This window comes from Typopeltis vanoorti, chromosome 18 (assembly GCF_054136105.1).
Source record: "Typopeltis vanoorti isolate ZY-2024b chromosome 18, IOZ_Tvanoo_1.0, whole genome shotgun sequence".
Lineage (NCBI taxonomy): Eukaryota > Metazoa > Arthropoda > Arachnida > Uropygi > Thelyphonidae > Typopeltis > Typopeltis vanoorti.
In genome coordinates, this window is record NC_143566.1 from 57,601,789 (window position 1) to 57,617,253 (window position 15,465).

General features: G+C 39.3%; 1 protein-coding gene across 1 annotated transcript in view; it reads left to right on the top strand.

Annotated features, from left to right (window-relative positions):
• The window catches only part of Polr1A (RNA polymerase I subunit RpI1), a 352,992-nt gene that overhangs the window by 168,369 nt on the left and 169,158 nt on the right, over positions 1–15,465 (top strand). Inside the window, exon 20 of the mRNA XM_090408580.1 lies at positions 5,084–5,248. Within this exon, the coding sequence (XP_090264706.1) occupies positions 5,084–5,248 (165 nt within the window). The remainder of the gene's footprint in view (positions 1–5,083; positions 5,249–15,465) is intronic.

The following is a 15,465-nucleotide window of genomic DNA, read 5'->3' on the forward strand; positions in this document are numbered from 1 at the left end:
CATCTTGATTGATGTTTGCATGATTAGCATTTGGTTGATTGCTTTCTTTAGTAATGGATTTGGCAGGATTTTTTAATTACATCTCTTAATGTCTACTTAAATGTTTTGACCTAAGAAATTTAAACTAAGAGGTAGAACCTCTGTTCTAAGCTCTTCTCTTCTAATTTACAGTTTCATTTTACAGTTAATTTAGGACTCTGCTTTGCAGATTGCAGGGATGACTTTATATCACTTGCCTTAGTATCCCATATCCCATAAAGCATATATCCTTATGGGATGCATTATGGGAAGGGTCACTACCCAGACTGGTTTCAACCTTCATCGAGGTCTCGTCAGTGGGAGCCAGACTCAGAGGTGATACTAAGGTTGAAGTAATGCAGAAGTCATATTTTCATATACGAGTTGCCAAAAGGTGTCACACCTTATTATTAAAATACTCTGGATTATAGATAGTTGTTGGAAGTTTTTCCATAAACTAATATAGTTTGGATAAAATTATTTCCTTTAATAATTGGACTGCTATTCCTGTCCATATAAAGTTGTTGCTGTCACATATTTTGAATTGAAGATAGTATTATATAAATTGTTCTAAAGGAGAAATTTATAGTCTTTCTATATAGTGTTTTCTTCATATGGTATTTCCACAATTTAAGATTCTCATTGGTAAAATATTACTTTGGGACAAGGAACAAATAGTATTCTGGTGACAGAACTTAGAAACAGTTCATTAAATGGAAGAATTGTTATATACAAACTGTCAGAATTGTATGCTACAGTTGTTTTCCTTATGGGTTTCCTGATAGAGCAAGTTACTCTTGTTTGAGTAACTTTCTCACATTTTATGATATGTTTGAGTTGGACAAAAGGAATTGATTCACCATGATATTTTTGGACTTTGCTAAGGCTTTTAAACAGGATACAGCATGCTGTTGTGTAAGTTGGAGGATATTTGGTGGAGGATGCAGGGTTTCTTCTTGATGGGGAGGAGGTGGAGAGGATCCAGAGACGAGTGACCACAATGATAGCAGGTCTGTGGAATACCTTATGAGAACAGGTTGAAGATTTGTGGGTTGCAAAAATTGGTTGATAGGCGGAAAAGGGGTGATGTGAGTGAGACATTCAAATTACTGAAGGGTTTCTGTAGGATTAATCCAGAAGATATTTTTGAGAATAGGATTGGTGGTGGGAGGACTAGGGGGCCATACATGGAAGCTAGGCAAGAGTGTGGTTAGCAGGGGTGTTAGAACTAGGTTTTTACTTGGAGAGTGGTGAATGAGTGGAATAAGCTGCCAGAGTCTGTTGTGGGTGCTATGACCGTGAATGAGTTCAAGGCGAGGTATATGATAGATACTGTGTGAATGTCGAATAGTTGCTCTTGACATGATCTTAGGGCCTCCCTCGATGAGTCTGTCGACTCCTTGGAGTTGCCCGAGATAATAATAATAATAATAATATGGGATTTGATTATAAAACCTTTATCTTTGATAAGAGGATGGCTGACTAACATAACAAAAAGTGGTGTATGAGGGGAGTGAGTCTGCAAGATTTAAGGTGGCAAGTGGTGTCTTACAGGAATCAGTCCTTGGCTGAGCACAGGGAATATTCCATAGGAGTGGAAAGAAGTGGATATTGGATATCATAATTCCATTGCACAAGGGTGGTAGTATTATTCAATCTTTACAGTAATGACATCGGGAAGTATATGAAAGGAGACATACAGCTGTTTGCTGGTGATGCTGAAATAGGTAGGATAATCAGGAATGCGATTGACATATGCATTTGCAGAATTGAATAGGCTGGAATTATGGGCATATGAAAATGATTGTGAGTTCAATATTAGTAAATGTAAAAGTATGCTCGTTGGTATGATGAGATGTACAATGTCATATTATATTGGCAGGATTATGCTTTAAGGAACTGATCAGGCTAGAAATCTTGGAGTTATAGTAGGAACTTCAAGAATCATATAGCAAAGATTGCAAATACAGCCTAGTGTAATTGCAGTGCTGATATGGATTGTAAATGATGAGAACAGATTGAGAATTTGGGGACTTCAGACACTATCAAACAGGGGAAAAGGAGGGATATGATAGAGACCCACAAAGTTTTGAAAAGGTCATACAGGATACCAGTAAGTGGAATTTTTCATTTTATGGAGGATGGAGAGGATGAGAGAGCACCGATGTAAGTTGAGAATGAGTGAAATTGAGAAAGAGACATGAGCTAGATTTTTCTCTCGTAAAGCAGTCTATGATGGTGTGGCCTCCCTTAATGAGTCCCTGACTTCTTGGAGGTCTCAGGTAATAATATTATTAAATTTTACACACACAATTCCACACATGAAAGGCTGCAAGATGATGATGATGTGTGGCCTCCCTTAATGAGTCCCTGACTTCCTGGACGTCTCAGGTAATAATATTATTAAATTTTACACACACACACACACACACACACACACACACGATTCCACACATGAAAGACTGCAAGACCTATAGCACATTAGTGCCGTTTGTGGGCAAGAGGAATAGAAGAAAGGAGGAATCTGTTCACATTTTGCTTGAACAGCTGAGGGTTGTAATCTTTGAGGAAGGCAGAGTAGGGAAGACTGTTCCAAAGGACAGAAATAGATGGGATGAAGAAGGAGGCAATGAATTTGGTTCAGTGAGTTTCAAGATGGACTGTAAAAGGGTTTTGGTTAACAGTGGAGCTTTTAATGATTTTGGAGGAATATTAGTGGCCAATTCAGCAGAGCATTGTTCATGAAAGTATCTGTTAAAGAGGCACAAGGCAGAAACTGAATATCTACGAGAGAGAGAGGGATTGAAGTCGGTATGTGAGAGAGGGATCATTCATTAGTCAGGTTGCCCATTTCTGGATATAATAAAGCAATTAGGGAGGATTTTGGTGCTCAACCCAAATATGGGAGCAGTACTCCATGGCTGGGCAGATGATTTGGGCTTTGTATAGAGTTAGCAGCTGTGAAGGTGTGAAGTAGTGTCTTGTACAAAAAAGTACAAGTTTTTTGGCAGCTGTGGATGCTATAGTTGAAATGGGGTTGTGCCAGGAACGATTGGAGGTGCAGGTCACTCCGAGTAGAGAAATCTGATCGTGTTTGGATATCTCGGTATTACTGAAAGTAAGGGGGGGTGGGATGTGAGCTCTTTCTTGCAAGATCAGACAGGACTGGGTTTGGTGGCATTAAAGTTTATAGTGTTATCCTTACCCCCACTGGGATATAACTAGGAGATCTGATTTCAGGTCACTGGTCATGGTAGATCTTGGGGATTCTAATACGTGAGCACTACGAGATTTACCGAATGAAAAGGAGGAATGGAGTGTACTGTCATCGGCAAAGCTATGAATAGGATTGGTAGTTTGAGAGAGCAGGTCATTTATATACAGGAAGAAGAGAGTGGGTGAAAGAATAGAATTCTGGGATACTCCTGCATTGGTGGGGAAATCTGAGGAGAGTGAATTGTCCACCATGACACATAGTGAGTGGCCATTGAGAAAACTGGCGATCCAGTTGCAGAGTGAGGAAGGCAGACCAAAAGATGGCAGTTTGTTAAGTAGGCCCCTGTGTCAAACCTCAAATGCCTTTTGAGATGTTGAGGACAACCACATGAGTTTTTCCAAATTTCTCCATGGCTTGAGTCCAGAGGTGGGTTGTGAAAGCAAGATCAGCTGTAGATCACGAGTGGTGAAATCCATACTGCTGATCACTGACCTTCTTCATGTGTTTAGAGAGAACAAAAGTGAGCAATTGGATGGAGTTCTTGAGTTGACTTTTATCATTGGGATGGACTGGATGTGGACCTGCTTCCATGTTGTAGGGTAGATGCCAGTTGAATAGGATAGATTGAAGAAGTGATACAGGATAGGTGTTAGTTCTGGGGCACAATTTTTTAACACAACAGGTGGGATACCATCAGGAACAAGGTGCCTTGTTTGTGTTCAGGTTATTGAGGATTCTTTGGATTTCTTTTTGTCAGAAGACTATGGTGACATGAGGGGAGTTGTTCTTTGTAGTGTGGAGGGAACTTTGCCCAGGTTATCAATGCCGGAATTTGAAGAGAAGAGTGATGTCAGTAAGTTGTTTTTAGGTAAGGTAATTACAGTACCATCTGGATGTGAGAGTGGTGGAAACCTGGGTGGGCAGAAGTTGCATGGGACCAGAAGGGACCTTGGCCTTTGCAAAGGACCAGAAGGATTGACTGCCATTTGGGAAGGAGGTGGGTTTGCAGCATTTGGTCCTTTCCAAGTCTGACTTGGTAACTTGGTAATGATTCTTTTACAGTGGTTGCAAACTGCAGAGCGAGCAGCTGGAGTTTAAGTTTTGAGCCATTCATGATAAGCAGAGGTTTTTCTTTTACAGCATTGCCACACTTTTTTTGAGAACTAAGACTTGGATGCCACCTGAGAATTTGGAGTGGAATTAGGGATGAAGTCCTTTATTCCTTTGAAGATGATTTCTGTTATTCGTCTGAGCCAGTGTTTGGATCAGAACTGAAGCAGTAGTCAGGCTATGGGAAGGAGGAGGAATAGAAGTCACAGAGGTCCTCCCAGTTGGCATTCTTGTAATGCCAAAGGACACAGGACTGTGAACTGGTGGGTGAGGGTTGTTCTGTGGCAAAAGAGACTTGTATGAAGTTGTGGTCTGAGTTACCAAAAGGAGGATTGACAACTGCAGCATATCTGGAAGGGAAGCTTGTTAGAAAGAGATCAAGTGTGTTGACTAATTGGAGGGGTGGGGGTGTCAAGGATTCTGGTAGGAAGAGTTGATGATCTGAGATAGGTCATTGCTGATGGCAAACCCCTCAACATCCCTGCCTGCTTGGTAGTGAAACTAGAAAAGGGGGAGGCAGTGTGAGTTGTGGACACAATAGGTCATCCTTCTTGGGGGACATGACCTTACTATTGGGGTAAATGCTGGTTTAGATTATGTACTGATGATTTTAGAGCTGTATAACTTGACAGGAATGCTGCAAAGAATTAAAATTCATTATTAATGCCAGTTTTTTTCTGTATAATATAAATTATTAAATGGTCATGACTTTAGTAGTAATGAAATTTATTGATTTAGTTTCAGTATGGTGAAGATGGATTAGACATTATGAAAATGCAAATGTTGAAGAAGGAGCAATTGCATATATTAGTACAAAATAACAGAGCAGTATTAAATGAGAATGATATGAGAAGAACTTTAGAAAAAACAAATTTAGATGAAATTTATCAATATAAAAAATCTGTAAGTATATGTATTTTATTTCTTGTTAAAAACTTGTAATGCTAGATCCTAATATAAGAATCAGTTATGTTCATATAATTGTATTCTAAAATACTGAATAATTTCTTTACGTATTTTCAAAAAATGTTTAATTGAAATACTTTTTTATTACAAATATTCGCCATTTTAAGTAATAATTTATTTATAGAGATAGTCTGAGTTTATCACCTTTTCCTTATGTTAGGCCCAATGTCCCATCATTATCAGATAACTTGACCTTATAGAAATATAATTAATGCTATGATAGGCAGTTAATCCCATTTTCATAGAGTGTTTGTCAGTTACATGTGTTCTGTCTTGTAGGATGAAAAACTTTTTCCAGAAGTTACACATCTAATGCACTTTCAGTTAGTCCTTTTAAAGGTTCATCACAACCTATCCAGGATGTGATGAACCTTTATCACATCACATCATAGATAGGATCTGAACTCAGAGGAGCTTTCTAACCCACCCATCATTATTACCAGCTGAGCTGCAGGAGACTCCCATGGTTTATTTAAAAAGTAGAAATTCATAAAAGTAGAAGATGGTTATTGTTTACAACATTAATGTGTTGAAAATGGTCTTCTGTGAAATTCATTTTATGCAGCAGACTTAGACTCTTTTATAGGAAATATGATTTCTGGATTATTTCAACTTTGGTATCTCTTCTGGGTCTGGCTCTCACTGATGAGACCTCAAAGGTCGAAATCGGTCTGGGTAGTGGCTCTTCCCAGAATGCATAGTATTATGCTTATCTGTAAGGATATGTGCCTTGCATTATGGAATACTAAGGCAGTTGATGTGAAGCCTGTATATACAAGTAGCCAGGTCGTGAAAGGATGAAACTAAGAATATTATTTTGGCATCTTTAATTTATACTCTAACCAAGTGAAGAAACTTGCAACAAGATGAACAAATGTTAGAAATTGAATAAATCTTCAAAACCAGAAAAACAGCTGCATTCTTACAATAGAACTGTTAGGAATTCGTTAATTTTGCTATTAAGAAGCTTAATATCATGACTATCTCTGTAAATATATACTCTTATCTGTTTTTGTTCAGGTGATATGTCTATGATGATTCAACTGTGCAGTATGTATTCCAGTTTCATAGTTATGCCTCCATCAATTTGTTAGAGATATATCCTTGTGGGCAACCAACCTATCCACAAACTTCATTCTGACATGTCCCAACCAACACCACTAGTCTCTCAGTGGGATTTTCTATTGCAGTTTGTTCCATGTACTTACTGCCAGATGCCACCATTGCTCAGTCAGTATAGACAGTTTGGTTGGTAAGATCTTGGTTCAAATCCTGCCTAGTACATAGAGAATCTTTATGAGGATTTTTATTTAAGAGGAAGTTAGTCAGACTTATACAGAAATAGCAGAGTTGTCCTCCCAGAAATGTAAAATTTTAATTCCACTAGACAAGCATTAATGCATTAATGGACATGATGCACTGACCTCAGAACTTTGGTTGCTTCAGCTGTAAATCCAGACATCCTTATCTGACCACCAGGTTCTAATTTGTCTCAGAGAGAGAGAGAGAAATTATGTTGTAACTGCTCCACCTCAGTGTTTGTAATAGGTGTTTTAATCAACTTAATACATTGTGGGGGAAGGTGATGTGAACAGCAACAACAATATGGGGAAAGGTCACCTGTTAAATGCCAAATGGCCGCCAACAATCTCTTTCTTTTATATAATGGAATTAGTACAAATCTCCCATTCGTGTTGTATAATACATCCCTCTGTCTTCCTACTTTTTATTTAGGAAATTGAGAACATATAGAAGCAATAATCACTTCTCTGTACTTCTGATATACGAAGGACGTCCATAAAGTAAGTTCTGATGGGCTGTCAGAGAAACAAAAATATACTTACAAAAAAAACTTTATTGGAAATGAAAGATGTCTGCTTTAATTTCCAATAAAGTTTTTTTTTCTTTTTCTAATTTCCAATAAAGTGCGTTGTTCAGGTACATCATAATGGGACGTTTACCTTCGTCATAGAAGGTTGCCACCTGTGATGCAAACCATGTATTGACAGCTTCTTTGACCTCGTCATAGTCTTGAAACTGCTGACCACCAAGGAAAGATTTCAGATGTTTGAACAGATGAAAGTCACTTGGCACGAAGTCAGGACTATATGGGGGATGATTGAATTATTCGCCGAAGGTGGCGAGAAGTTGTTTTGTTATGCCGGCCATGTGTGGGCGGGTGTTATCATGAATCGAAACAACGCCCCTGGTAAGCATGCCACGTCGTTTATTCTGGATCGCACAATGCAGTTTCTTAAGGGTTTGGCAGTATACACTTGCGTTGATTGTGGAGCCTTGACCTAAGAAGTCTACCAGCAAAATTCCTTGTCTGTCCCAAAACACAGTGCACATGATTTTCCGAGTAGAAACCATTGTCTTCAATTCTGTCTTGGCTGATGATGAGGTGTGCCTTCACTCCATGGACTGTGGTTTGGATTCAGGGGTTGCATGCGACACCTAAGTCTCATCCCCGGTGACAAGTCTGCTCAGGAAAGCATCGTCGTCCTCGTGGTAGCATGTCAAGAATTCCAATACACTGCCCAGCCGATTCACTTTGTGTTGTTCTGTAAGCAACTTAGGCACCCAGTGTGCACACAGTTTCCAATAATTCAGTTTCTCCAACACAATTTCATGAAGACATGAACGTGAAACTTCTGGAAATTGCAGTGAGAGTGATGTCATAGTGAATCCCCTATTCTGTCGAATCTTCTCTTCAACTGAACGCACCAAACGTCAGTCACTAAAGATGGTCACCCACTCCGTTCATCGTGCACACCTGTTCTTCCTTCATTAAAAAGTCTTACCCATCTTCGTACCATTGAATCGCTCATTGCGTGTTCTCCATAAACTTCAATAATTTGCAATGAATTTCAGCTGCTTTAACATTCCTTGCATTCAAGAAATGGATAACTGATCTAATTTCACATGTGGCAGGCGATTCAATTTTCTTAGACATTATAAACACACATCAAAAGCGTACACATTGCGAGAATGTCTGAAAATGGCACCAATGCCTCTGAGGAATCAACAAACTCAGTATGCATACGCACCATTGTGATTGTAGCGCTGCAGTGAAAATATTTAAAAACGAATCTTACTTTCTGGATGACCCTCGTATCATAAAGAAAACAGTGCTCCCTTTCATTTACAAATGCCCACTGTGGAAAATTAACCAGATAGACTACAATAAATTTTTGTAACTTGCTGAATTTAATCCTGCGACTGTGAGCCAAACATCAACAAATGAAGCAGTGATATACTAATAAGTTTTATTGTCCGTGTAATGGAGCTACAATTCCAAAATCATCTTGATCTTCACTCTATCCAACCCATGATTGAACTTTGATTGTAAAGTATTAAAAAAAAATAATAATAATAAAAAGAAAAGAAAAATCAAGGCAGAGCCTACCTATATTTTGCAGATACCCTGCCACATCCAACCTCACTCTTAAAAAGTATGTTCTGGCCAAAGCATGTTACATTGTATGTCAGAACCAAAAGAAATCTTTGATCCAAATTACATTATTTACAACCCTTATAACAACGAGAAAGTAGTATGTGATAAAATCTGAAAACTGTCACTCTTTTACACCATTTGTCAATCTTTAAAGATAATGGATGGCCTATTTGATCCTCAAGCGAAAGACAAGATGATTGACAGCTTAATTTCTCTTCATCTGGACTAATCAATCATTCATTAAGGAAGAATTGAAAATACCACTTCTACTTCCTGTGCAAGGTGGCAAGTGTCATAGGGCCTGATGATATCCATTAAGAGAACACATCTCCCATGAATCTCTTATAACAAAATTTCAAAAATCTCTTATAACAAAAATATAACAAAATTCATGAATCTCTTATAACAAAAAAAAAAAAAAAGCATCCCAAGAACTTGGGATGCTTTTTTTTTTTTTTTTTTGTAACAGGAACTTCACATTTCTTACATATACATTAGCTAAGAGAAAATTGTAGGAGAGCACTGAACATCATTTGTATACATTGGGGTTTGAGATTATATTGGGAATGGTCCATGTAAAATTGGTGATTTTTATCTGTTTTATTGTGTTTTTTCCTTGATGAAGCCCTTTGGTGAGAAAGGCCTGGATTCGATTCCCGTCAGTGACATGAGGAACCTTTATCTGGTCTCTTTCGATGAAAGGTGAGTTAGCCGGTCTCATACGGTGGTAGGGTTTTTTTCTCACCTGGAAACTTGGGTTTTTTGTCCCCCAGAACAGGCAAACCAGCCCCGTGAGCACGCGCATCTACAGGCATAGGACACACTGGGAGGCATAGGGCTTATCCACAGGTTGCAATTGCGAAGTATTCTTGGAAAGGTTTTTGGCACTTTATTAGTGGTCCTAACAGGCACTGTTAGGACCACTAATAAAAAAAAAAGTATATTAGAATAGATTTTCATGCTTTTAGCGTATTTAGTGTCTTTATAACACTTTATAAAGACACTAAATTTGTCTTTATTTTAAGTCATTTCGTCTTATGCAGCCACCAAAGGAGGCAAGCTAGCCTCAATAGGTGCCGGTCCCAAGCCCGGATAAATGCAAGGGTTGACGTCAGGAAGGGCATCCGGTCGTAAAACTTCAGTGCCAACTCAAACTATGATTATGAGTCGAAAAGAAAATGATATAAGGGCTAGGGCGTACCCCTTAAGCGACGCGCAGCCACATTGCCCTACAGCTGTGAGAAGTGGACGAGGGCTACCGCATCAAGGGCGGGTGCGGTTAAAGAAGCGAGCTCAGCAGGTGGAGAGGATGTTGCGAGTGGGAACACTGAATGTTGGAAGCATGACTGGAAGGGGAAGAGAGGTGGCAGACATGATGAGGAAGAGGAAGTTGGACATTTTATGTGTGCAGGAGACAAGGTGGAAAGGGGGAAAGGCAAAGGAACTGGGAGATGGATATAAATTGTTCTATTCTGGAGCGAATAACGAGGGAAGAAATGGTGTAGGAATTGTGGTGTGTGGCAGAATGAAGGGTGAAGTACTGGACGTGGGTAGAAGGAACGACAGGATCATGCGAATGAAATTGGGTCTTGGAGAAGAGCGGGTGGTCGTATTATGTGTATATGCCCCGCAAGTTGGTTGTACAGCAGAGGAAAAAGATGAGTTCTGGAACGTGTTAGATGAAGAAATGAGGGAATTGGAAGAAAATGAGATGGTGATTGTCGGAGGAGACTTGAACGGGCACATAGGAAGACAGAATAGAGACTGTGAAAGGGTGCATGGTGGCCACGGAGTGGGAATGATGAACCAGGAAGGAGAGAGGGTTGTGGACTTTGTAGTAGCGTTTGATCTGGCAATTGTGAACTCGTTTTTCTTCAAGAGGGAAGAACATTTGATAACATTTAGAAGTGGTAACAACAGCTCACAAATTGACTACATTTTGACTAGAAGAAAACATCTTAAGGTTGTGACAAATTGTAAGGTAATTCCAACAGATCAAGTAGCACAACAACACCGACTGCTGTGCGCAGACTTTAAATTAAGATCGAAGATAAGAACTTCTGGTTGCCATGGGATGAAGACAATTAAGTGGTTTCGCTTAAAAGAAGAGAGTGTGAGGAATCGTTTTAGGGAGAGAGTGTTAGAGAGGATTTCGGATGGACTGGAAAGTGTACAAGATTGGTGGAAACATAATTCAAAAGTAATCCTGAGCTGTGCAATCGAGTGCTTGGTGAGACATCTGGAAAGATTAGAGAGCAGAAGGAGGGTTGGTGGTGGAATAATGATGTACAAGTGGCAGTGACAGCTAAGAGGAAGGCAAAGCAGAAGTGGGATGAGTCAAGAGTGGAAGAAGACAGATAGGTGTACAAACAGAGAAAGCAAGAAGCCAAGAGAGTTGTGGCACAGGCGAAGACCATGGCATATCAAGATCTGTATGATCAATTAGAAACAAAGGAAGGACAGAGAAAAATTTACCAACTAGCGAAATGTAGAAATAAAGCAGCTAAGGACATCTTACATGTGAGGCAGATCAAAGATGCTGAAGGAAGAGTATTATGGAGGGATGTGGACATAAGAAACAGATGGAAAATATACTTTGAGGGACTTCTGAATGAGGAAAATGCAAGGACTCACAGAGGAAATGGGCAGCCTTCTGAGGGGATGGTGCAGAACATCGGTAGAATGGAAGTGATGGAGGCCATGAAGAGGATGAAGAATGGAAAAGCGGTGGGCCCCGACAGAATTCCAGTGGAGGCATGGAAGGCACTGGGGGAAGAGGGAATTGACCTGCTGTGGGACCTGTTCATGAAAGTTTGCCAACAGGAAAATATACCCGAGGAATGGAGGGAGAGTACTCTTGTTCCCATCTACAAGGGTAAAGGGGATGCACAAGACTGTAAAAATTACAGAGGAATAAAGTTGATGTCCCACACAATGAAGATCCTAGAAAGGGTTCTTGATGGTAGATTGAGGGAGGAGGTGGAGATTGCAAAGGAACAATTTGGCTTCATGCCTGGTAGATCAACAACAGATGCTATCTTTGGGTTACGACAGATGATGGAAAAATATCGAGAGAAACAAAGGGAGCTACATCTGGTATTTATTGATCTGGAGAAAGCATACGATAGAGTGCCAAGGCAAGAAGTCTGGAGGTGTCTGAGGGAGAAGAAGGTGCCAGAGAAATATGTCAGGTTGGTGCAGGAAATGTACAGAAATGTGAAGACAAGTGTTCGGACCTGTTTGGGACAGACAGAAAGTTTTCAAGTAACAGTTGGCTTGCATCAAGGGTCAGCATTAAGTCCTTTTCTGTTTAATATTGTGATGGAGGTGGTAACAGAGGAGGTGAGAGAAGATGCACCTTGGACAATGCTGTATGCAGATGACATCTTGCTGTGTGTAGATTCAAGAGAAGAAGCGGAAACTAAACTGGAAAGATGGAGAAAAGTACTGGAAGAGAGAGGTATGAGACTGAGCAGAAGTAAGACAGAGTATATGTGTTGCGCAGTGGGCGGTGGCCAGGAGACAGACCTGGAGCTGGAAGGAAATGTCATCAGGAAGGTAAGAGACTTTAGATACTTAGGTTCGACAGTGGAAGAAGATGGAGGAGGTGAGAAGGAAGTGGGATGCAGGATACAAGCAGGTTGGAGGAACTGGAGGGAGATGGCTGGAATGTTATGTGATAAGAGGGTGCCGATCAATCTGAAAGGCAAAATTTATAGGACAGTAGTGAGGCCAGCTATGACATATGCTATAGAAACTGTGGCCCTGAGGAAAAATAACATTAGCAGGATGGAAGTAGCAGAGATGAGAATGCTTAGGTGGATGTGCGGTGTGACCAGAAAGGATCATCTGAGAAATGACTATGTCAGGGGAACAGTGAAAGTTACGAACTTAGGAGCGAAAATACAGGAGGCAAGGTTGAGATGGTTTGGTCATGTGATGAGGAGGGAGGACGAATATGTGGGAAGAAGGGTCATGCAGATGGATGTGCAAGGAAGGCGGAAGCGTGGGCGGCCAAAGAAGAGATGGAGGGAGCTGGTAGAAGAGGACTTGAAGATGAAGAACTTGGATGTGGTGACAGCCCAAAACAGGAAGGTGTGGAGGAGACTCATAAGAAACAGTGACCCCACTTAAGTGGGAGAAGCTGCAGAAGAAGAAGAAGAGTGTCTTTATAACATTTTTATTGTAATATTTTAATATTAAATACAGGTGTAAAATGGTGCCAAAAATGCAGAAGAAATTAAATGCTAACAAGAGCAGCAAAGTAGTGAACTAAAAGGTTTTCTCCACTAAAGACAGTATTAAAGAGGATATTGAAATAATTTATCCTCTGAGATCACTAGGCTTAAGCAAATTATTAGACAGATGATGAGGGAACTACAGAAAGCCAAGTGACATTTAGGGGAACACAGGGAGAATAAAAAAAAATTCAGCAGCAAAATGGAAAGCAAAGAATCACATAGTTCTGGTAAGTAAAGCTGATTATAAAAAGGATGTTATTTGGTTACGTGCCATTGATGAGCAGGTTATAACATCAAGTTTTCCTGGTGCAAAAATTAAAAATATACCGCAAGTAATTCTAAGACAGAAAAGAAAAGTAAATGAGATCATAATTGAACTGGGGATAAGTTCAGTATGAGAGAGGACATGAAAGGGTTGTTGGAAGAGGCGAGAGTGAAGAGCGAGAAAGTAAAAATAGTAAGTATATTACCTCGATATGATAAAAATGAATTAAGAAGGGCTGCGATGGCAAATGATTTGATGCATAGTCTGTGTAGAAAGAATAGATGCAAGTTTTTGGATGTGTGGAGTGAAGAGGGAAGATTGGATTTGTATAAGAGGAACAGTCTACACTTGAATGTGTTTGGCATCAGGAGTCTTGAAAAATTATTAATTGATATAAGACCTAACACAGAGAGTCAGAGAAACTGAATTTTGATGGGAGGGATTGTGAGAATCTGTGTGTAAGAGCACCAATGTTAGATAACTGTATTAATGATGGGAATGGCTATTATTATTGAAATGATTATGAAGAGAGAATGATTCTTTGTTCATCTAGTTTTGACCTATCAAGCATGTGTAATGATATCTGCTTAAGTAAGGAACTAGATAAGAACAGAGATCTGCAAGTTGTCAAACTGTGTCATAAAGGTCACAGACAAATGTATGCAAAGGAGCATGCAGGTAATTTATATCTGTGCATGAATGCTAGGAGTATCAGAAACAGAGGAGTAGTTTGTTAATATGTTGGGACCTCATGTTGTAGGCATTAGTGAGACTTGGCTATCAGAAGCAGATGTAGTAATTAGTATTGAGTGCAAAGAGAAGAGAATTTTTAGGAAGGATAGGAGAGGAGAGGGCATGCTGCTAATGATATCAAATGTCTTGAATCCAGTTAGACTTGGGACCAATGACTGCAACACTAAAAACAATTTTTCATGTGGGTTTCAGTGAGTTTGAAGCCGTATGGTCTGAGGTGGAGTCTAATGAGATTAAATACACAGTGGGGTGTTGTTACAGATCTGGTGGCTTGGTTGCTAGTGACGAAGAAATGCATCAACAAATAAATACAATGGGTAAGATCATAATGGAGGGGGCTTTAATTATCCGAACAGTGATTGTTTAGCTATGAAATCTCATGAGAAGAATGAATCTGAATTAATTGAGCTGTTGCAAGACAACTTCCTCAAGCAGCATGTGAGAGAAGGAACTATAGGTCAAAGAGTATTAGATCTGATTATAGTGTCAGAGGAGGTTTCAGTTAAAGAAACAACTATTCTGCCTCCAGTTGGTGACAGCGATCATGCAGTACTCGCTTGGAAAGTGGCTAAGTTTATGAATGTTCCACTCAGAAAAGGTTGCATGCTGTGAGCTACAAAGCCAGAAATTATTACCACCTGAGGGGTATGCTGGGTTCTGTGCCATTGTATCAGTTATTGGATGGGAAGGGTTTAAAAAATACTTAAATGATGCAATATCAGAATGTGTCCCTAGAGTTCAAAGAATAAATAAAGTGGGAGTGAAATGGATGTATAATCTAATTAAGCAAGAGATTCGTAAGAAAAAAATAATGTTGTAGGAATATCATGTGCATAAGGATGTTGTCAGTTATGATAATTATAAGCAGCAGGCCAGAAGAGTCACAAGTGCTGTACAGAAAGAGACTGAGTATAAAAAGAAACTGGCTCTGCATGCTAAAGACAATTCATGAAAATTCTATTATTATGCTGCAAGTAAAAGAAAGAACGAATTTGAAAGAATAATTGTACTGAATACATTTTAGAAATTATTGACTTGACAACCGTGTTATAAATAACTATTTTAATTTCCCGACGTTTCGACCTTCATATTAAGGTAGGACAAGCCGAGTAACATTTCCCACAGTAAACTAAAGAAACAATGATTTGATCACCGGTTGGTTATTCTACAGGCATGACCTCTAGTGAAATAAAAAAAAAAAAAATACAGATAAAATTACAAATTAATTAATTATTTAGAAACTACATCAAAGCTAAACTCTATTTAAGATAACATGGGAGAAACATTCTTTCTTATAGTTTTCTTACAGTAACAATGATGTCCTATTTTTAACATTACAAATATTAGATTTAGGATTCTGGATTATCTACATTCCTGTTTATAGTTAACTCTTAGGGAGAAAGGTTCTGTGGGTAGAATATGTGCCTTCCATATGCTT